General features: G+C 48.1%; 1 protein-coding gene and 1 long non-coding RNA gene across 4 annotated transcripts; both read left to right on the top strand.

Annotated features, from left to right (window-relative positions):
- Positions 1–1,393: 1,393 nt before the first annotated feature.
- sall1a (spalt-like transcription factor 1a) lies at positions 1,394–12,855 on the top strand. Of its 2 annotated transcripts, none has more exons than XM_076013748.1 (3): positions 1,394–1,952; positions 7,704–11,092; positions 11,750–12,855. In XM_076013748.1, the coding sequence occupies exons 1-3, from the start codon at positions 1,880–1,882 to the stop codon at positions 12,188–12,190; spliced, it is 3,903 nt and encodes a 1,300-aa protein (XP_075869863.1). In that variant the 5' UTR covers positions 1,394–1,879; the 3' UTR covers positions 12,191–12,855. The 2 variants fall into 2 exon arrangements, with proteins under 2 accessions (XP_075869863.1, XP_075869864.1); XM_076013749.1 differs by lacking the exon at positions 1,394–1,952 and adding an exon at positions 4,569–4,850.
- Positions 12,856–14,684: 1,829 nt separating this feature from the next.
- On the top strand, positions 14,685–18,276 carry LOC142880122 (uncharacterized). 2 transcript variants are annotated; one of them, XR_012925389.1, is made up of 4 exons: positions 14,685–14,980; positions 15,074–15,515; positions 15,851–16,240; positions 16,559–18,276. It is a non-coding gene; the product is annotated as an uncharacterized LOC142880122 (long non-coding RNA). The 2 variants fall into 2 exon arrangements; XR_012925388.1 differs by having other exon boundaries at positions 15,074–16,240.
- The last annotated feature ends 3,146 nt before the right edge of the window (positions 18,277–21,422 follow it).

Genomic DNA, 21,422 nt, shown 5'->3' with positions numbered 1-21,422 from the left:
AACTGACACGAGAGAGGAGCAGATCCATCTCGCCCGCAGCCGCTCTTTAAATATTCAGTGAAAAATAATGGCATCCGAGGCATCACCTATAGTCACGTTATTATCTTCATTTCTCAAAATCAGCTCGGCTGAGAGCTTCGTTTATCTTTTTCACCTAATAAATCTTGTCGACTCGGCGGGCGCGCGCGCGCCCTGCTCCCCCGGGACCTCTTGCCCCTTAAAACATCCCCACTGAAGACTCACCCATCGCTAATGATAATAATAATAATAATAATAATAATAATAATAATAATAATAATAATAATAATAATAATAATAATAATAATAATAATGTAATTTTTAGCTCATTATTATTATTATTATTATTATTATTATTGCATACATTAAAAAAATGGAATTCCGCAACAGGCCATTCACTCCATCATTTTAAAATGACATTGTAATGACTTTCGTCTTTTCTTAAAAATAGACATTTAACAGCTTCATTTAACCGTTGCTTTAGTTTAGTTTTGTCTTTGTTTTTTTTTTAATTTAACGAAAGTTTTTTTTTTTTCTAAATTGAAGTGATTGGGGAAGAAAAATAATGCGAGATTTTCAGGCTCGTGTTGTTGCTGCTGCTGCTGCTGCTGCTGCTGCTGCTGCTGCTGCTGCTCGGATCAACAGTCCCAACAGTCTCCGCTGCTTCACCAGCGCACAGACCGTGTGGATGCACTCAGGGGAAGTGAGTAGTGTGTGTGTGTGTGTGTGTGTGTGTGTGTGTGTGTGTGTGTGTGTGTGTGTGTGTGTGTGTGTGTGTGTGTCAGGGGGGAGGGAGGTGGAGGTGAAGAGCAGTGTGACTGAACAGCCCGCTGACCAATCAGGTCGTCGATGGGCTGGGCTCCGCGCGCTGCCCCGCTCGCTGCTCGGGCCCTCAAAGTTTGTTTATTCGCGGAATGCCGTGTGTGATGAAAACGTGTCGGTGACTGAAGCCCCCTCACGACTCGTAACAATCAAATGAAACTCGACTGGGAGCGTCGGGAAGACTCCGCGGACGCCTCTTCTTCCTCTTTCTGTGGGCGAACGCGTCACGGTGCCCTTTTACGCACGGGCGGACAACACGCTGCTGCCGCCGCTGCCGCCGCGCACCGGCAGCTGCCAATGAAACTCTTCAGCGAGTAGCTGTCTGCAGTTTCAGCCACGCGCGCGAGAGAAGCTGAAGCACGGCGACTCTGGTGCGGGAAGGACTCACGGACGGACGGACCGACCGACCGACGGACGGACGGACGGACTACCGAGTTGTACAGAAGGAGGAGGAGGAGAGGAAGAAAAGTTTGCGGAGTTTTTCAGAGTTGAGCGGCAGTTCGCGGCGGGGGAGGAGGGAGAGTTTGAAACTGTGCTCGCGGCTCAGACTGTCGAGGCTGTGTGGCAGCATCGACTCCAGACCCCCGGCGACCACCGCGAAGCTCCCGCGCTGAAGCCCAGGCTGGAGTGCGGCGACAGAAGGGGTTAAAGCAGGAAGTTTGGGGAGAGCCAGCCTTTCTCCCCATCCGGATCAAGTCATTGGGTGGGAGCGCAGAGAGAGACAAGAGTCCCCAGCAAATCAGGAGCTAATTGATTAAAGAGACTTGCTTTGAATAGGAGGGGGCTGGCGAGTTGCCAATCGCCTTTCAAAGAAGCCCCCCCCCCTCCACCACCACCACCCCTCCTCCCCCCCCACCACCTCCTCCTCCTGCCTCCTCCTCCTCCTCCCTCCTCCCATCCCTGTATGATTAATCACAGAGCATTATTGATAATCATAACGGGGCACATGCGCGGTGGATGGGGCTCGATTTACGTAATTTTTTGAGAGGGGGTTTTGTAGTCATTTTTTTATTCTTGGTCTGCTGATGTGCCAACCAGCATGTCGCGGAGGAAACAAGCGAAGCCGCAACACTTCCAGTCCGACCCTCTTCTGCCCTTATCGGAGCACAATGGTGAGTCTTCGGCCAGCGGCCGCTTCTCCTGCCGCTTCTCCCCAACTTCTCCTTCCTTTCGAGCCGTTTTGCCGGGGACCGAGACCCAAACCTGGCGGGAGAGAGTTGAGAGTCCGGCTTGGACTTTAGACTTGAGCTTATTGTTGCCATGTAAATCCAAACTCCTTCGATACAAAAAGTGGCTTTTGGTGCCACTTTTCAACAACCGGCAATGATTTGTCGCTGTTTTATTGTTTTGTTTTTTTGTGTTTTTTTGTTTTTTTTTGTTCCTCAAAGGAATTAAAATCATCACCGCAAGAAGCCACCCGGCGAGTTTCCCACGGAAAGGCTCGTTAGTTTTTTAAAGAATGACAAAAAAAAGAGGCATTTCGGCGTCCCTGTTGTTGTGTTGCAACTTTCCCAACTTTCCCTCTAGTTTTAGAATGACTCAAAACGAAACCCTCCTTCGGTAAATGTCTTGAGGGCAGGTTAGTGGTCGTGGCTGCGCTTCTCTCGGAGCTGCGCAGCGCTCAGCGGTCGCTCACGGTGCGCTTGGCCGGGATGGAGCGCCCTGTCGCCGCTTGCCGGCTCCTCCAGCCTCCCTGGGAACACCCGCCCTCCCTTCTGCTCTGTCAACTTCAACCGTTCGTTCCAGGGTGGTTCTTGTTGTTGTTTTTGTTTTTTTTTCTTTTTCTGTTTCAGCATAATAATATTTTCGGTCGTTTGTTGATTGGGGTTTTTTTTTCCCCACCCTGAAAACTGAACGCTGGCTGGAGAAAAGTCAGCTGAAAAGACGAGAAATTGCACCGAGGAACTCAACTTCAAATATCGCTGCGTCTTTTTCTCACCCCATCGTTTTACTTTATGCTTTGGTGACTGTGGAATCCTCGCACGCAAACGCGCGCGTGTAGCGTACTTGCTATTTCTATAACCATGACAAAATATTAACTCCTCTTCTAAATCAGCTATTCCTTCAGATTAATTATAAGTCTGACTATTCGTTAGAGAACAGGCGCGTTCAGCCAAAACATAAACTTGTTCACTCGCTAAATAAATAAATAATAAAAAAAATAATACTTTGACTCCCTTTCCTGTGAAATATATTCTGGCTAGACAGAGGTACGAAACTTGACAATTTCTTAATTTTATAGAAATGAATTTGAAGCTGGAGAAATGTGTACCGACGTGAAGCTCGCAGTCTCGGCGGTCGCTCCAATTAATCCGAATTTACGAGTTATTTGTTGAGGGGGTGAAAATGAAGAAAAGTGAACCTGTGGCGACCTGGAGGGGAAACGTAAATAACGGTTGTGTTTCGTAAAAGGACGTTGCGTCGCTCGTGTTGACCGACTTTTGGACTTTCCCAACACACTACTGTACCAGGAAAAGGCTTTCTTAAAATGTGTTTATTTTTCCGGTGCTTGACAAATATTTGCAAACACTCTGAACAAAAATGCCGCGTTATCTATGATGAGCACCTCAGACTGATAAAATGTAATTGACAGCATTTTTTTTTTTTTTTAATTGAAGATGTGTAAACTTGAGAAAAGATGCTGGAGCGAGACTGGGTTTATTTTAGGCGTTGGCCAAACCTGTTGGACAAGGCCTCTTAATTAAATCTTTTCAATTCTGTGAAAGCCACATTGTGTTTGGTTGCTTGCCCCCATGAAAAGCATGTGCAGGTAATTTTCAAAAATAGGGGGAAGGGGAAGCAGGAGGAGAAAAAAGAAAATTCCCGCTTGCCGTAGAAACGCAATTTGCAACCTTTGTCACGTGTTTCTCTGGAGAAACCTAATTTATGCAAAACCTAATTCGCCAGTGCGTTCACTTTGTTCACTTTGTACTGCTTTTTAAATACTGAATCGACTTGACGTAGAATCATATAGTCAGTGTATTTGTTCCACTGTAGTTTTGCTCAATTCAAGGTTTGTGCTGGAAGTTCTTCAATTCTCACAAGTGTCTGTCATTTCTGTTAAGGCTGCATGTTTTCAGCTTTTGCAGCAATTTAACTGAGACAGTAGTGATGGCAGTGAGTGTGTGTGTGTGTGTGTGTGTGTGTGTGTGTGTGTGTGTGTGTGTGTGTGTCGTTTTGCTGTTGCCGGAATAGGAAAAACAGATAGTCATTGTGTGTGTGTGTGTGTGTGTGTGTGTGTGTGTGAGGCTGAAGGCTGAACATGGGCGACGGTGAAGGGCCGCAGTTTGTGGGGGGTCGCAGCGGAGCGAGAGCCCCCCCACGGGGGGGAGGGGGGGGGGGCTGTTGGGCTGTTTTAACCTTTGCCAGTGTCCCTCTGAGTGGAAGTGATGGGAGTTCAGGGCTCAGCGTGTTCCTGGCCACCCCGCCACTGACCCTGCTGCTCGGAGCTGCAGGCGGCCCAGCAGCAGCAGCAGCAGCAGCAGCAGCAGCAGCAGCAGCAGCAGCCGTGCAGGGCCGTTGCTGCTGCTGCTGCTTTTCTCTTCCATTTTTTTATTATTATCATTCAAGTGTGTTTGAGTGTGAAGGCCTTATCAATGTTGTTTCCATCCCCCTTTCAGCCCCTATCACTCCCCCCTCCCCCCTAGAGGGCAGATTGGCAGGGCAGCCCCCCCCCCCTCCCTCCCCCCTCCCCCCTCTTTCTCGCTGAACAGAGAGGGCAGTTGTCATTTTGCCAGTGTTTATGTGTTGTGAGTCGAGGTGTAGCCCCGAGGACTTGCTTTGCCATTTTTTTCCCTTCCGCCCTCCCTCCCCTCGAGCTCGCTGCATGTCACCGGGGCAGAGCCTGCGAGATATTCAACTCCACGCAGCAGCACGGCGGCTTCAGTGGAAACCCCATCTAGTGTTCAGTGACGATGAGTCCTGAGGGCTACTGGAGACACTCCTGAAGTTACAAGTGTGGAGAGGCTCACAGAGGCCCCCCCCACCCCACCCCACTGCGAAAAAATAATGTAGGATCTCTCAGAGCTCGGCTCAACTTTATTACTTCTTACTATTATTATTTTTCTAAATACTAAACCTCGCTTTCCTGCCTCTCACACTCAGACTTTGGTCGACCTCTTTGAGACTCTGTCCTTCTGCTCTTTGTCTCTCCCGACGCCCTTCAGCCTTGTTGCGCCGCTTATTGTGCTCTTCATAAAGATGGAAGTTTTACAGACTCCCATCTTTATTCCGGCTTGGCTAATTCTTAATTTTAATTCGAAGTTAATCCTCGCTATTTCGGGAATTAAGCCTAATGCCAGGATCTGTGCTGTTTACTATACAAGCTCTTGTCTGGACAGTGGATTTGAAGCCATGCATTCATTTAGTTTTCCTCCTTTCTTTTGGTGAACGTGCAGAGTGAAAAACGCTCTCCCTCAAGCGCTCAAGCCGCTCGGTACCTCTGCTTACTTTTTGCAGTATAAAGACACATATATTTTTTTAACCTTTAGAAAAGTACGGTTGCCATTGAATCCTTCAATTTTAACCCAAACTTTTGTCTCCAGTTGTGAGGCAGCAAAATATACTTTTTTTTTAAATAGCGTTAAACAAATCAGAAGTCTTCCTCTTTTAAATTTAAAAATATTTATTTCATTTTGAAAATTTTTGCAAAAGATGAAATTCTCCATTCCTTAATTTTAAATGACTATCGAGTCAGATTTGGACAGAAGGCTGTGCATATATTTTAAATATACATTATGTATTTCATTGCATGATTAGATATATCTTTTATTTCTTTTTTTGCTTTGTATGACTGATGATTATTGCTTGCAAACACGTGCGTGTGTAAATATTTTAATAAGTATTTTATACAAAGGAGATTTTAGTTTGGTCATGTATTTATTCAGCATCTTTGAGAAGTTATCAAAAAAATGTCTTCAGGTTAGAGTTCAGTTCACAAGTGTGTGTGTGTGTGTGTGTGTGTGTGTGTGTGTGTGTGTGTGTGCGCGTCTTATTTTTATTCTGCACTGTTACATGACTGGATTTTCTTCAAACTAATTTGTGTGCACTTTGCGTTAAAAAGTAAAGAGAAGCTGTTTACTTAGTTCACACATTTCTCACACTATAAATCAAATGCTGTTAAAAAAAAAAAAAAAAAAAGAAAAGAAAAAAGAAAAAGAGGGCGAGCAGTCCTGGATGCAGCCGGGCGGGAGCAGCAGCGTGGGGGGGGTGGGGGGGGGGTGGGAGCTCACCATGAAAAGTTATCATTAAAGTTGAATCTTCCCTGTTTGCATGGTTTGGTGGTGTGAGGGCCAGGGTTTACTGTCATGGCAACTTTGTGTTATCTGATGTCTCTGAGCAGAGAAACATTGAGGGAGATAATCCCTGAATTAAACAGGATCTGCTTTGAGTGGAGCGAGATGAGCAGGGCCAGGCTGTGCCGACGATCCCCGCCGCTCCCATGCTGCGTGAACAATGGGAAGGCATCCTGTCTCTCTGTGGGGCAGGGCTGCACTTCTCCGGGGTTTCATTTGCAAATGAATTCTTGGCCCTGATGAAAGTGTTGAGGGGCCGCAGCCACAATGAAAGGGATTCATAGAGAAATGCAATTTGTAAATCAGCTTGTATGTTAAACAGCGAGATTTTAGTGTGACAAAGAGGGGAATGAATGCAGCAAGTCTCCGGCGCAGCGGTGGCTCTGAGGGCACGCTGCTGCCGTCGAGCCCCTCCACTCTCTGCAGTGTTGCTTAGGCACATTTCTCAGAGAAAATCTCCCACTCGCTGCAATTTGATCTTTTTGAGTTTTCACGTGAAAAAGGACTTTCTGCCTCTGTGCCTCTTCAACTGTATTGCACGCCCTCTGTTGCCTTCTTGTGCTCTTTTCCCACAATTCTGTCAAGTTTGGAGCGCATTTGTTTTCACGCTCAGCCATGGGCTCGAGTTTGGAGTTTGGATTTGTTTTAATTTTAATTGTGTTAAAAGTGGAAAGGACCTTTTCTACTAATTAGACATTTGCAAGCGTATTTATTCTTACCAAAGAAAATGGGATAACTTCAATTTACAATAAATATAGTCTGACTTTATTTCTTTTCTCAGATTTTTGTGAAACATCTTCTTTCCCCCCCCTTACGTTTCAGGGCAGTCGTGACAGCAAAATGTGTTAAATGAGTCACGGTTTCTTTTTGAACTCTTAAATGTTTTATGTCTTTTTCTGGCTCTGTGTGTGTTCACTGTGTGCATGTAAAAGCTGGAATGCCGCAGGCTGTCGCTCATGTCTCACTGCGGCTACAGTCTGAGTGGGTACAAATTAGTTTAGTGACATAGATAACCTGTCCAAGATGTCCATAGTCGGCTGAAAATGAGCAAAGTTGACAGCAAATTGAAAGTCTAATAATTCCCTCAAATGTCTGATTTGCGCCAAGTGGACATGTCGACTTTGAGAGCTGGGGAATATCGGAAATCAATGCCTTTCTATGAAATTTCATTAAGGCCCAATGTCCTCGCTTCACTTTATTCTATATTATGATGGATTATCTGGAGAGAATTATTACCTTTGGTTGCACTGATGAAATCCAGATGCACATCTTCAAAGATGACTTTTAAGCAATAATTTGAGTACCGCCGATTGATTTTGTATCCTCTCTTATCTTGTATCAGGGGCCACTGCACTGAATAAGGCCTTTTCTTATTTCTGCCGTCTTATTGTTGCCCTTCGATCACAGTTGGGTTTTTTGTTTTGTTTTGTTTTTTGTGAGCGCATCAAGGGAATACGTATAAAACTGATTAACTTAAGATTAACAACAATGAAATTGGAGGAGATAAAAAGCCACGTCTTCAGCTGCAAAACGCCAGAATCACTAATCCTCTCCTTCCTCTTTTTTCAGGGGACACAGAACTTTGCTCAGAAGACCCCCCATGCAAAGAGACAGACGCCCACGTCTGTAGCAGATGCTGCGCTGAATTCTTTGAACTATCAGATCTTGAGGAGCACCAGAAGAATTGCACTAAGAATCAGTTAGTTCTGATAGTGAATGAAAATCCGGCGTCCCCCACCGGAGCTTTCTCGCCCAGGTCCCCTCCCCATAATCCCGATGACCAGATGAATGACACAGCTAATAACACTGATCAAACGGAGTGCAGTGACCTTTTGGGGCCTCTTGAAAAAGACGAATCCATGGATGTGGATGTTTCCGGAATGAGCAGCGGTCAGGAGGAGGAAGGCAGCCACACAGGGAGCGGGAGCCCCCTCAACACAGCCAGCAGCCACGGTGGCAGGAGCACCGCCGGCCCGGCGCTGGGTACGTCAGCCGTCTCTGTCCCTCTGCCCCAGCTCAGCAGCCTGACGGAACTGGGGAACTTCTCCATGATCAACAGCAACGTGATCATTGAAAACCTGCAGAGCACCAAGGTGGCTGTGGCCCAATTCTCCCAAGAGGCCCGTTCCACCGGGGGCCCTAGAGTGGCGGTCCCGGCCCTGATGGAGCAGCTCCTGGCCCTGCAGCAGCAACAGATTCACCAGCTTCAACTCATCGAGCAGATCCGCCATCAGATTCTTCTGCTGGCCTCCCAGTCGCCAGAGCTGCAGGTGCCCTCAAATTCTGCTCCAGGCACAATGGGCCCTGCTGCCAGCCCACTGGCCACACTCAGCTCACATCTCTCCCAACAGCTGGCTGCAGCCGCAGGCCTTGCACAGAACCTGGCTAGTCAGTCAGCCAGTATAAGCAGCCTAAAGCAGCTGGCTGCAGCAGCACAGCTACCTCAGTCCAAACCGAGCAGTGAGACATCTCAGAGCGTTAGCACACTGGGGCCATCGACAGTCAACGCCCAGCCCTCTGACAAGATGCCCAATCATATTAGTAGCCTCCACTCTCAGCTCAGCAGCTCCTCATTAGCTAAGTCGTCCACGCCAGCATTTGGAATGCGCAGCTTGTTGAGCTCTGCGGTGAATCCCCTTCTACCTCAGCCCCCACCAGGAAACCCCATCTTCTCCAGTTCTCTGCCCAGTGTTGGCACCACTGTCGAGGACCTCAACTCTTTAGCAGCTCTGGCCCAGCGGACGAAAAGCAAGCCACTAAATGTCCCCTCGTTCGAACACAAGAGCAGCTCGGATGAGGCGTTCTTCAAGCATAAGTGCAGGTTCTGCGGCAAGGTTTTCGGAAGCGACAGTGCCTTGCAGATCCACCTGCGCTCCCACACTGGCGAGAGACCTTACAAGTGTAACATCTGCGGCAACCGCTTCTCCACCCGGGGCAATCTCAAGGTGCATTTCCAGCGTCACAAGGAGAAATACCCACATATCCAGATGAACCCCTATCCTGTTCCCGAGCATTTAGACAATATACCAACAAGCACCGGCATTCCATATGGCATGTCTATGCCCCCTGAGAAGCCTGTCACAAGCTGGCTAGACAGCAAACCGGTTTTGCCCACTTTGACCTCCTCAGTCGGCATGCTGCTGCCACCAACCATGCCAAGCCTGCCACATTTCATCAAGAAAGAGGACCATTCGATAGCCATAACAAACCCTCCTGTCACTGCAAAGAGTGACTCGGGTGCTGCCGAGCCCTCGACTAAAAGTACGGACGGAGTGGCCGACGATGGCGAAGGTGCAACTCTGCCTACCTCAAATGGGAAAACTGAAGAAGGCAGCCACCTGGTGGGCTTGATGACAAACGTGAGCTGTGCCTCAGAGAGCATTGCTGAGTACGCAACGTCTAATAGCCCACCTATGATGACCAACCCGCTCATGCCTCTCATGTCCGATCAATTCAAGGCCAAGTTCCCCTTTGGCGGCATCCTCGATCCTCTCCAAGGATCAGAGACCTCCAAGCTGCAGCAGCTTGTGGAGAACATTGACAGGAAAGTGACAGATCCAAATGAGTGTGTCATTTGCCACCGGGTGTTGAGCTGTCACAGTGCTTTGAAGATGCACTATCGCACTCATACTGGGGAGAGACCGTTTAAATGCAAAGTCTGCGGCAGGGCGTTTACCACCAAGGGAAACCTGAAGACCCACTACAGCGTCCACAGGGCCATGCCCCCCCTGAGAGTCCAACACTCCTGCCCTATCTGTCAGAAGAAGTTCACAAATGCTGTGGTGCTACAGCAGCATATACGCATGCACATGGTCGGCCACATCCCCAACACCCCACTGCCGGAGAGCTACCCCGAGTCCATGGTCTCTGACACCGGCTCCTTTGAGGAAAGAAACTTTGATGACATGGAAAACTTTTCCGACGACAACATGGAAGGAATGGAGGAAGGCCCGGACAGCAGCATTCCAGACACGCCCAGGTCGGCCGACGCGTCGCACGACAGTCTGTGCGACTCGCCGTCCCCAACTGACATGACTTCTGACGGCCAGGAGAAAAACAGTGAGCATCATGTACACGGCAATGAAATCAATGAGCTACAAGCAAAGGCCATGGCCAACGGTTTAGCGGAAGGGGATTGTCTCACCAACGACTCCTCGTCTCTGGGAGGGGATGTTGAAAGCCAAAGCGCCGGGAGTCCAGCTGTGTCAGAATCTACCTCCTCCATGCAGGCGCCATCCCCCACCAGCTTGCAACTGCAACCGCGCAAATCCCCGAGCCTTGAAGAAAGGCACCATAGGGCCTTATCCTTTGAGCACACCGGTGTAGGCCTCTTGCACTCACACCCCTCCAACATAGGAGCCCTGGACCTGACATCTGTCAACCCCTCAAAAGAGTCCCTTGGCATGATATTTCCATTCCGTGAGCGAAGCATCAGCAAGAACACGTCTTGTGATATCTGTGGGAAGACATTCGCTTGTCAGAGTGCCTTGGACATCCACTATCGAAGCCATACCAAAGAACGACCGTTTATTTGCACCGCTTGCAACAGGGGTTTCTCCACTAAGGGCAATCTCAAGCAGCACATGCTGACCCATCAGATGAGAGATCTGCCCTCGCAGCTCTTCGAGCCCTCAAACACCAGCCTGTCTTCCAGCCCGACACCCTCCCTCCTCTCTGTAGGCTCTCTCGGCAAACCGGAGGTCAACGGCTTCTTCCATGGCCTGCATCAAGAAAACAAGGATCCACCCACCGGCTTTGTCAGCTCTTCGGCCGCCACCTCCCCTGTGCTTTCTGCCGCACCCCCGCGCAGGACGCCGAAGCAACACTTTTGCAACACCTGCGGCAAGTGTTTCTCCTCCTCCAGTGCTCTGCAGATCCATGAGCGAACCCACACAGGGGAGAAACCCTTCGCCTGTACCATCTGTGGTCGGGCTTTCACCACCAAAGGAAACCTCAAGGTACGAGAGAAAACTTTTGCTATTGAATCTTAGTGAGAGATGATTTTTCGCTATATATAAATGTATATATATATATGACTAAAATATTAACAGTTTGGTCTTTCACTTTTAGTTGTGTAGCTATCCCATGAAAGGCCAAAACACAACTTTTTAAAAAAAAAACACTGACCAATCTCAAAAAAGTCAATAAATAATTTTGCTGTTAGAATTTTACTTTTTCAGTATAATGAAAAGCAGAACAGAATTGCAAAAAGCTGCGCCTGTGTCGTTGCATTGGCAGTACAGGAATGTCACACGTGATATCAGTCAGCACAATGAAAGCAGGGAGTGTATCTTCCCCCAGAGCCCTGTGAGATGTGCAAATGAAGGTTTAGATTATACAGCATGCATCAGCCTTGCCAAAAAAGGATGTTTGCACCATGCCAGTCTACTTCTCACAGTACAGACAACCAACCAGTTCACTGCGCACTGGGTGTGAAGCTATTTTAATTTGGAGTCTAGCAGCATCATTATTATTATTTTTTCCATTGCATCATCTCATGTGCAGCTCTTGTGGGCAAGTTTATAAACATCACTAATTTTCATCCCTCTCCTTGCCCTGCCTCTCCTCCTCCTCCCTCCTCTTTGTATTCCTCCCTGCTCTGTCTCTCTGTGCAGGTCCACATGGGCACGCACATGTGGAACAGCGCTCCTGCCAGACGAGGCCGCAGGCTGTCCGTGGACGGACCAATGGCCTTCCTGGGCACCAACCCAGTCAAGTTTCCCGAGATATTCCAGAAGGACATGGCGTCGAGGGCGAACCACGGGGACCCGGCCAGTTTCTGGAACCAGTACGCTGCGGCCTTCTCCAGCGGCCTGGCGATGAAGACAAACGAGATCTCCGTCATCCAGAATGGAGGCATCCCACCCTTAGCGGGCAGCGTGGGCAACGGTGGGAGCTCCCCCATCGGTGGTCTGACCGGCAGCCTGGACAAGCTGCACAGCATGGAGCCCAACGCCGCTCTGGCCGGCCTGGAGAAAATGGCCAACACGGAGAACGGCGGCCATTTCCGGTTCACTCGTTTCATGGAGGACAACAAAGAAATTGTCACCAGTTAAGAGTGCACGTCCTCCCTGTTGTGCGCCCCCAGCCCCCCCCCCACCCCCACCCCCCGTGAAGCCGCCTGATGGCACATTGTACACATATGTAGACACAGACGACGAGAGAAAGAAGGAAGGAGACGGGGACGCATCCGACTGAACTGCTTTGCTCGTCGTTGAATCTTTACGAACATAAGTGTGAAGACAAATTGCTTTTTTTGTACAATGTACATGTTATAGTTTTAAGGAGCTTATTTATTAGTGGTTATAACCTTGCTTGAAACCAAGTTGAAGCATTAACAGTTAGACTTTTTTTTTTTTTGTTGTTGTTGTTGGTGGTTTTAAAGCCAGAATGAGTATGTATGGGGTGCTTAAAAAATGTGCTTTTGAAACTTCTAGAGTATCTGGGTAGAAAACCTTACCTTGGCATTAAGTTATTTCCTGTCTGTAGTAGCTATAACCCAACTGTTGATGTTCATGTTGTGCATTAGCCCTGTAATAAGCAAACAGACGTGTTGTAAATAATGTACACTGATCTCCAGTAGATGGTCTAACATCTGTGTTCTCGCGCCCCCCCCCTTCCCTTTCTCCCCCCCCCCCCCCCCCCCACCTCCTCCGCACCATCCTCAACTCAAAACGTTGAAATTCAAGCAAGGGACTAAATAAAGTGGGTAGTTCCATTTTTCCTGTCGACCTTTATTTTTCCTTTATTTTATTTAAGACAAAACATCGACGTTTGCTACATTTCTAAAAAGAAAAAAAGAAAAAGTTTTCTTAGTTAACACTTTACTTTTTACTCTTAAGTGTATTGAACTTTCTACGTATGTGTTTACTTTGCTCTTCCTCCCTCTTGATCTGCTTGTTGTGGTTTTTCACTCTTACTGTTGCTGAAAGTCAGACAGAAGGGAACATGAGGCCTGGCCGATATTTCCTGGGGACGGCGGTGGGAACGTTTGTTTTTTGAAACTGAAGCAACCAATCAAATGTGCAGGATTCTCCATTTTTCACTTTCCTTTTTCTTTTTCTTTTTCTTTTTTTTTCTTAAGTTGCTCTCAGCTGCATTTCCACATTGCTGCTATGACCCAGCATCCTCTTTGACATCAGTGCAAAAAGTTGTGTGTTGACGCTTCTGTAAATACAGCTCAGATGTGGAACTACAAAACCTCCCTCAGAAGAAAGATGTACATAAAGCTTACACAAGAGAAGTCCATCACGGCCCAGGGGACGATACGATAGTGTTTTTATAAATATAATTATATATTGGGTTTGACAACCTATGGACTGTTACATGCACTTTCTTGGAAAGTTGGAAGATCTTTATGGGTCCAGTTTCTCTACACTTTAATACCTACTAACAACTAAGATACTGTAATTCTTTACTCTAATAATCAAATACATCAATTTTCCAAAAGAAAACATTAAATGTGTGTTTGTGTGTGTTTTTATTCCCTCTACGCTCCCTTTGTTGTGCATTGAAGAGCTCAAAGATTAGCTTTAGGAAAATAATGCATCTTTTGGCACCAGTGCAGCCACCGCAGCTCTTTATTGCCTTAGAAACGGCAGCCGTCGGCTTCTTCCTGGTCTTTAATTCGAACCACGGTCGCGGTTTACTATCACGGTTTCCGCTGAAAGACTTTGGAATCGGTGCAGATTAAAGCCGCAGTTACGCGCAGGATTAAAGGGACCTTCCTCGACGCTTATTTATTCAGCTTCACCAGATTGTTCCAATAACAGGAAAACAAAGCAGGTCGCACATCTTGTCTCGCCTTTTACACCAAAGTCAAGCAGGCGCAAATTCAGCACGAGCATTAATTAGATGTGGGCCCAAAGTGATGAAGTCTGATGAAGAGCGCAGCGGTTAATTGTCGCAAAGCCTTAAAAAGAACTTGTGAAAACGATCACACGTTTATCCGGAGGACGCAAAAAAGAAGAAAAGAAAAAAAAAAAAAAAAACTTTTGACGGCTTTGAAGACGTTCGCCTTGATTTTTCTTTTCTTTTTATTCAACCTGAATTTCTTCACCCCTTTTTTTTTCTATTTCAACAGCTGCATTTAATTTAACACATCGTTGCACCTCCTGCAGTACATGATCTGCTCATCTGCGTTCGGCGTCCTCGGCGGGCTGCTCTCCTCTCTTCAACAAAAGCCGTAATCCCCAATATTTAGGTTTTATATTTCAGGATGTCGGGACTAAATGATGCTTGCCCACAGCGAGTGTTTTTCTTTTTAACAATCACATCTGCTGCCCGACATCCGCGTGCACGCCGAATCCAAAAGAGTCCCGCGGAGGAGAGGAAAATAAATAGGGCTTCGTTCAAAGAGTCGTTATTATTATTATTATTATTATTATTATTATTATTATTATTATTATTATTATTATTATTATTATTATTATTATTGATGATGATGATGATGATGATAATAATGATAGTAATAATAATAATAATAATAATAATAATAATAATAATAATAATAATAATAATAATTAGTAGTACTTCATTGTAGTAAAAATGCCTAATTATTTTAGTAATTATTTTGTTTTACGTTATTAAATTTACACTCTGGATAAATAGGGTTTAAATGCAAAAATAATAATGATCTGTGTGTGTGTGTGTGTGTGTGTGTGTGTGTGTGTGTGTGTGTGTGTGGTGGGCATTCCAGCTGGAAGCGGAGTCACCGGCACCAGCAGTAACTCCGCGTGTTGTCTCGCGGCGCTCAGCGTGGCCTGCTCGGGCTCTTCTTGCCTTCTCGTTTCCTCGCTGACGTATCGATTGAGCCGTGCTGCATTACAGAAACACTTGAATCTCAGGTGGCAGAAATGTGTACAATTGATCTCTTCCACTGTGGCTCCCCGCAGCGGCGTCTCTCTCACTCCTGTCTTCCTTTCTTTCTCCTGCTGCAGCAGCGCAGCTCGGACTGAGGAGGCTCCACGCGGTCACCGCCGGTCCGGTTCTGCTCTGCAGCAACACCGCACTTCTCTGTGGAACGGCCATGTGCTGGGCTCTGAGCGCTAACCCGGACACACACACACACACACACACACACACACACACACACACACACACACACACACACACACACAGATTTATTCTGAACATATACTTCAGCGCTGCCTTTTCCCTCATCCTTATCTCTGGCCGTAATTGCTTGATGGTCGTTTGCTGCGGAGGATGGGAGCCATCAGAAAGAAGCATTGCTCTCTTTAGCTGGAAGCCACTCCTGTCCACTCACTGTACACTTGAAGGTTCATTAAAGGGCTCGCGCTTTAAGTAAGGGGCCATATGCACAGCCGCCACGAAAAAATAACAGCATTCATCTCCGCTTAATTCCATCTGAACGTTTGTGTAAGTATGCAGTCATTGCTGTGAGAGTGATTCAATTGTTTCTTTACAAGTGACTTTTTTTTTTTTTTTTTTTTAAGGTTGTGGATAATTATTCACACAAATTCTAAATATTACAACTGCAAACATTCAGCAGTCATCCAGGAAATTAGGACAAACTGATTCGTTTTGTCCTGTACACAAAACTGTCAAAGCAAAACTATTAAACATGTCCTCATATTCATATAATCTGTATATACATATGCATATATAGTTTGTGTGTGTGGGTGTAAAAAAAAAAAAAGAAAAAAATTGAGCCACCAACAGCAGCTTTTGCTTAACATTCCTCGTTCTTCCAGCTCGTGTGGCTGTCTGGGTCCACTGGAGACGGAGCTCCTCAGAGGTGCTCTGGAGAAGAACCCCCCGCCCCCCCACCACCACCACCCCCTCCACCTCCTCCATCCTGCCTTCACCCCCCGAGTCGATACAAACTGTAGCCTGGGGCCCCGGCTGGGACGCCCCGCTGAGGTTCTGGCCCACCGCGAGCAGATCAAAGAGCCGCTCAGAACAATGGGAAGTCTCATTTAGCTGTCTGTCATTCACTGGTGCCGCACCTGCCTGCACTGTCAGTCACAGCAACACAGGTGACGGACGGACGGACGGACGGACTCACGGACCTCCTCCGGACATGAACAGAGACCCTTTGGTGCCTTCACACTGGTGTCTCTCAAGTTCTGATCCCTCTTCAGGTGAGAACTGATGGTCCAGATCTCCTCAACTAAACATTTGTAAACTTTCTGCATATTTTGCAGCCAATGATAGCATCGTTAATCCTGAAAGATTTGGTTTTTTTTTAATTGTCGCTTTTATTATTTTGTTGTTTTGATTTCTTCCTGCACGCCATATATTTTATGCAGACGTGTTTCCCCCCCCCCCCCCCCCCCCCCCGTAATGCTCGTTTTTGGTGCTGCCTTTAATTTGCCCCTGTGTAGAATTACACATGCCCTGTAATTCTATTTGTTTATTTTACACAAAAGTGATGGTTGGTTTTGTATTTTACACAAAAGCCTCGCCCTGGAGCGGCCTTGTCATTTTCCCCCTCGCTGCTCCACGCTGCCTTCGTCTTCCCGCGGCTCCCGTCGAGCTTCCTGTGGAAAATGGAGGCTCTTTTTCCGCAGCGTGTACACAGCTGGTGGAAGACAAGACCTCCAGATTGGAAGTACAAACACGGAACACAACTTTTTTTTTCAGCCTGCTCACTCTCACAGCTATCACAGTCGAGCAATCAAAGTCTTGAAGGAAGCGTCCGTCCTGTCGGGAAAACCAGACACTTTCCCCCCCTCTCTTCCTTCTGCCTCTGTTTGTTTTCCATTCAAGTTGTACTCTGATCTTATGAGACTTTCAAGACTTTCTTTGCATGGTTTATTTATTTATTTTTTATTATTTACGGCGCAGCAATATGGGAGCCTCATTTATCTCGCAGCCCATCCACTCCTTGGCTTTGTGCGGTGAGACAGAAAGACCCCCGGGCCCATATTGCATTTCATGACCTATTGTGTGGAACGAGCACCCAGACAAACAGGTGGGAGCCTTGATGTGAGGTCCTCGTGTAACGTACAAACCAAAGCAAAGTCTGATTCTGAGGCCACATGGTGGTGGCAGTTGGCCCGACGCCTGCTGGTTCCCTCCTCCACTGGCTGGGAACCTTCAGGCTGCTAATCAACGTACACTGAGGGCTTGTCAGATGCACAGAGCGCCCTCTATCTTCGCCCCCCAACTCCCAATTATTACTATCACCGGTGAAATGACGAGGCCGGGCTTTTGCTACAAGAGGACATTTAGCCGATTGTGATGCTAATTCTCGAACGTGTTTTTTGTTATCGGAGGGGAAAACCTGCGGCAGAGCCTCGTCCTTATTGGCCCCCCAGGGCAAATTTAATTTAATGTGCATTTCCATTTCACAGCGAATCACATGTTCCCTTGTTTTGTACAGTAGAATAGAGACAGATCGTCTTTCTCTGGTTTTAAAGAACAGCTTCAAGATTAAGTAGGCTGATTGTGGCCCTTTCACCATCAGAATTAGGCTGGGTAACCCTAGCCAGGCCACTCAAGCTGCGCGGCTCAAACACACACACACACACACACACACACACACACACAGTCGGAGACACTCTCTGCTAATGTCATCTCAAAGATTCAATTTCCTCGTGGGGCTCTTACCTCCAGTCCCACAACCTCTGACACATATTCTTATTCCTTCTCACCGTGTCAAAGCATGCTAGTGAGATGGAAAGATATTCCAGAGCCGGCGCCGAGCAGGGAGATATTGATACGGAACGTCACGACGGGGTGTCAGAGCGGCGAGGGAAGAGCCCTTCAGCCTCCTGTCAGGTGCTTCTGATTCCATAGGTGCGTCAGAGGAGGTGTCTTGACTTTATTGAATTTGTCATTTTCGGCCTGCGAGTGAAAAGGGCACCTGTGTGATGCCGTAAGCTAGCGCACCCCCATCGCCCCCCCCCCCCCCACCCCCACCCACACCCCAACGCGCGCTCGGACCGCCACCCACATCACACGATGACAGCTGATGCGTCAGGACAACCCTGAAGCTGTTGAATCCTTTGCTTTTGTGTTTTTCTGCTTTGTGAAAGCCGTCCGTCAGTCCGGCCGCACGCACATCACTCATCAGCCGAGCCGCTCAGAGGACGTCCGCTCCGTCACTCCCCTCATAAAGCCTCTTCAGGTCACCTGTAGTTACAGCGAGAATAACACAGCTATTTCAGTGGTCAGTCAGAGTCGGGCCCAGGACCGTGGTACTGTAGCTGTGGACACCAGCCACCCACATCAACCACACATCAAAGTAACACTTGTTGTTCCCAGCGGCTGAACATCCAGTGACCATACTGGAGGGACGATCGCATGCAGCCACTGTGGGAAACAGAGAGTCACTGATAGATAGAGCTTCAGTCTGGCTGGAGCTGGAGCTGGAGCTGGAGCTGGAGCTGCCGCTGCTGCTGCTGCTGCTGCTGCTGCTGCTGCTGCTGCTGCTGCTGCAAATCTAACTGCTCCACATCACAGCTCTGCCACCCACTCGTAAAATACTCTGTGCTTTAGTCAAGGTTGCTTTTCTTACTGGACATGTTGTTGTCGGCAGAGAGGACGGGAAGAGGGGGGGGGGCGGGATGGGGTGGGGGGGACGGGGGGGGGGGGTCAGCTTCCTCTGAGAAATGTGTAATCGAATGCAAGATAAGAGATGCAATTAGGTCATGGCAATTCCCACAATGTGCTGTTTGATATGGAGATGTGTGTCCATATGTGTGCACACGTGTGTGTGTGTGTGTGTGTGTGTGTGTGTGTGTGTGTTAAACTCAATTGCGCTGGCAGGGTTAAATGCTCCACTCCCTCTGGGTCCTGCAGCATGAAAACAGCATCGCCAATCAGCTTAAAGCTTCCACTGAGCAGCATATGCTGCTGTTACATAATTTCATACTCCTTTCAGTGTGTGTGCGCACGTGTGTGTGTGTGTGTGTGTGGTTGTCTTTGCCTGGCCAACCCCACGCTCGCACAGTTAAGTCGGTGCCACCTGTGATTAATAAGAAATATCCCAGCTCCACCTGGTTAATGTTTAATCAATCAAGCGGGAGAGAAGCTTCCAAACGGTCAAGTTTATTATTAACCAAGGTATCACATTCAATGTGCCAAGGTTTTTTTTTTGTTGTTTTTACACGGCCAAAACTCATTATTTCTGCCTTGGCTAATGCTTGTCAATCCCTGGTGGGAAATATTCCCCAGCAGAGTGAATGTTGGTCTCCGGGGGGCGGGTGGTGGGGGACGACTATTGGAGTTCCAGCTCATATATTATGATCTTTTTCATAAAAGCACTTTTTTTTTCTTCTGTTTTGCTGCTGTGCTTGTGTTACTTGTGGTTCTGCTGCAGTGTTCTTCTGAGCCTCGCACCCCCCCCCCCCCCACACACACACACACACACCCCCCCCCCCCCACCACCACCACCACCACTGTGAGCTGCTCCCGTGTAACTTGGCCGCAGTTACTCGAGGTACGAAATCAACACCCTGCTCAGCAGTAATGCTCTCTGAGGCTCGGCCACTTTACTCAATAATCGATTCAAATAAAAAGCGGCGGATAAAATTGACTCGCCCTCATATACTTAATTATTGCAGCTATTTGACCAAATGGCATTTTTTTTTTTTTTTTTGTGTGTGTTTCCTACAGGATGCTGCGTGTCACCGGCCATCAATATTCCTTTAATCGCCGTTAGTTACGGCTCCACTTTGTTGCTGCCCAGGACGGCCAGTGGCTCTGCGGTGGTCGGTTCTGGCCCGCGGCGGCCCGATCCGGGAGCGACGTGCTAAACGGTTGCGTAAACAATTTGATTATGCAGTTTTAATATATAGATCTGCGGGGGTCTGCTGACGCGCTGGTTTCTGTGTGAGTGCTGAGCTGCGGCCGAGCTCCGAGCACCAACCTCTCCTCAAAGACCCCTCCCCCCCACCCCACAGGATCAATAGTGACCGCCTGACTGGTTATGGACACTTGTCTCTCAGGTTTCAGCCTTCGCAGTCGCTTCGAGTGTAACCGCTCCGGCACCACAGCGGCCTGCTGCCAACGTCCAGCGAGTCAAATTTGGCTTGATTTATGCTTTTTAGATCGTTAAAAACCGGAACACGCTGCCATCGATACATTCATAAAAGTCTATACTGGCAGCGCTATAAAAGTCATTTGGTTTACCCACGCATAGAACAGTTCTCGCATGCATACACAGAGCAATAAGAGTCTTCGGGCTCCTCGTCAGCGGTCATCTCGCACCAGCATTTGTCAAGGAAGCGGCCTGACAGCGGCCTAACTACCCAAACACGCTCTCAGGCAGGCTTCCTTCAAACATTTGACACAGTGGACCTTCAAAGGCCGCTGAGTCTTTGCTACTCGGAACTCGAGGAGAGGCGAGGGCTGAAACTCTCCTCGTGTCAAAAGCTTCAGCCGAGGGGGAAAAATGAGAAATGAGCTCTCGGGCCCAGTTTCCCCTGAAATTAACATTTCAATTCAAAACCAATAATAACGCATTGTGTCTGGCATGAATGCGTGCCGCTGCTAAGAGGGGAAGGCGATACCTCCTGTTCCTGCGTCTATGAAAAAGCTCCTTCATCTTGGGCTACAGGGCCCACACAGTCTGAGGTCAGCCAGTCAGCCTTGGTTACACTGCGCAGGCATGCCTGGCTGGACGGCTCCAGCTTCCCGGTGCCTTTACAAAAGCCAGGAACTGCAGGCAGGCTGGCGTGCGCGCGCGCACACACACACACACACACGCGCGCACACTTAGAAACACTCATGTCATGCTCTGCATGACGTTGACGTCTTTCAAGCGCTGCCAAGGACTACTTAACATGTTGAAAGAAGTACACACGCTGCTCTTTGCATTGAATATGCAGCTACTAATTGCAATATCATATGGCCATTTTGGCCTCTGCCTCATGTCACTATTAGGAAAGCATTATAAATGTATGAGGACTGACCATCCCTCCGTCTGACCCAGTGAGCTTTAATCTCTCCTGCTGCTTTGGGAGTGACGCCATCAAGTTGTGGCTGCGTCATATCTACAAGGTGTTCACATTGAGAGGCGCCGTTGTCGAGGACGTGTTTGATCCCGGTTCGTCCACACAGTCGTGCCTCTGTTCGACCTCCGCCTGCGCTGGCTTTGGGGCGCGTTGGCTCTGAGGAGCCGCAGTGAGAGCCAGCAGCCAGCGACTCTGCCAGCGAGGTGTCAGAGCTGAGCTCAGCTCCACGCTGCCCACCGTCCCACACCACATTACCACCAGAGTCTGAGAGCAGACATGGATGACTGGGTCCTCCCACCGTCTGTTCTGTGTGGTGTCTCTTCAACGCGAGAGTCGCTGTGAAAAAAGACACGACGCCTAC

The sequence above is a fragment of the Nelusetta ayraudi genome, unplaced genomic scaffold (genome assembly GCF_046127955.1).
Source record: "Nelusetta ayraudi isolate G7.1 ecotype Tasmania unplaced genomic scaffold, CSIRO-AGI_Nayr_v1 ptg000157l, whole genome shotgun sequence".
NCBI classification, from domain to species: Eukaryota; Metazoa; Chordata; class Actinopteri; order Tetraodontiformes; family Monacanthidae; genus Nelusetta; species Nelusetta ayraudi.
This window is presented reverse-complemented; position numbering and strand designations above follow the sequence as displayed.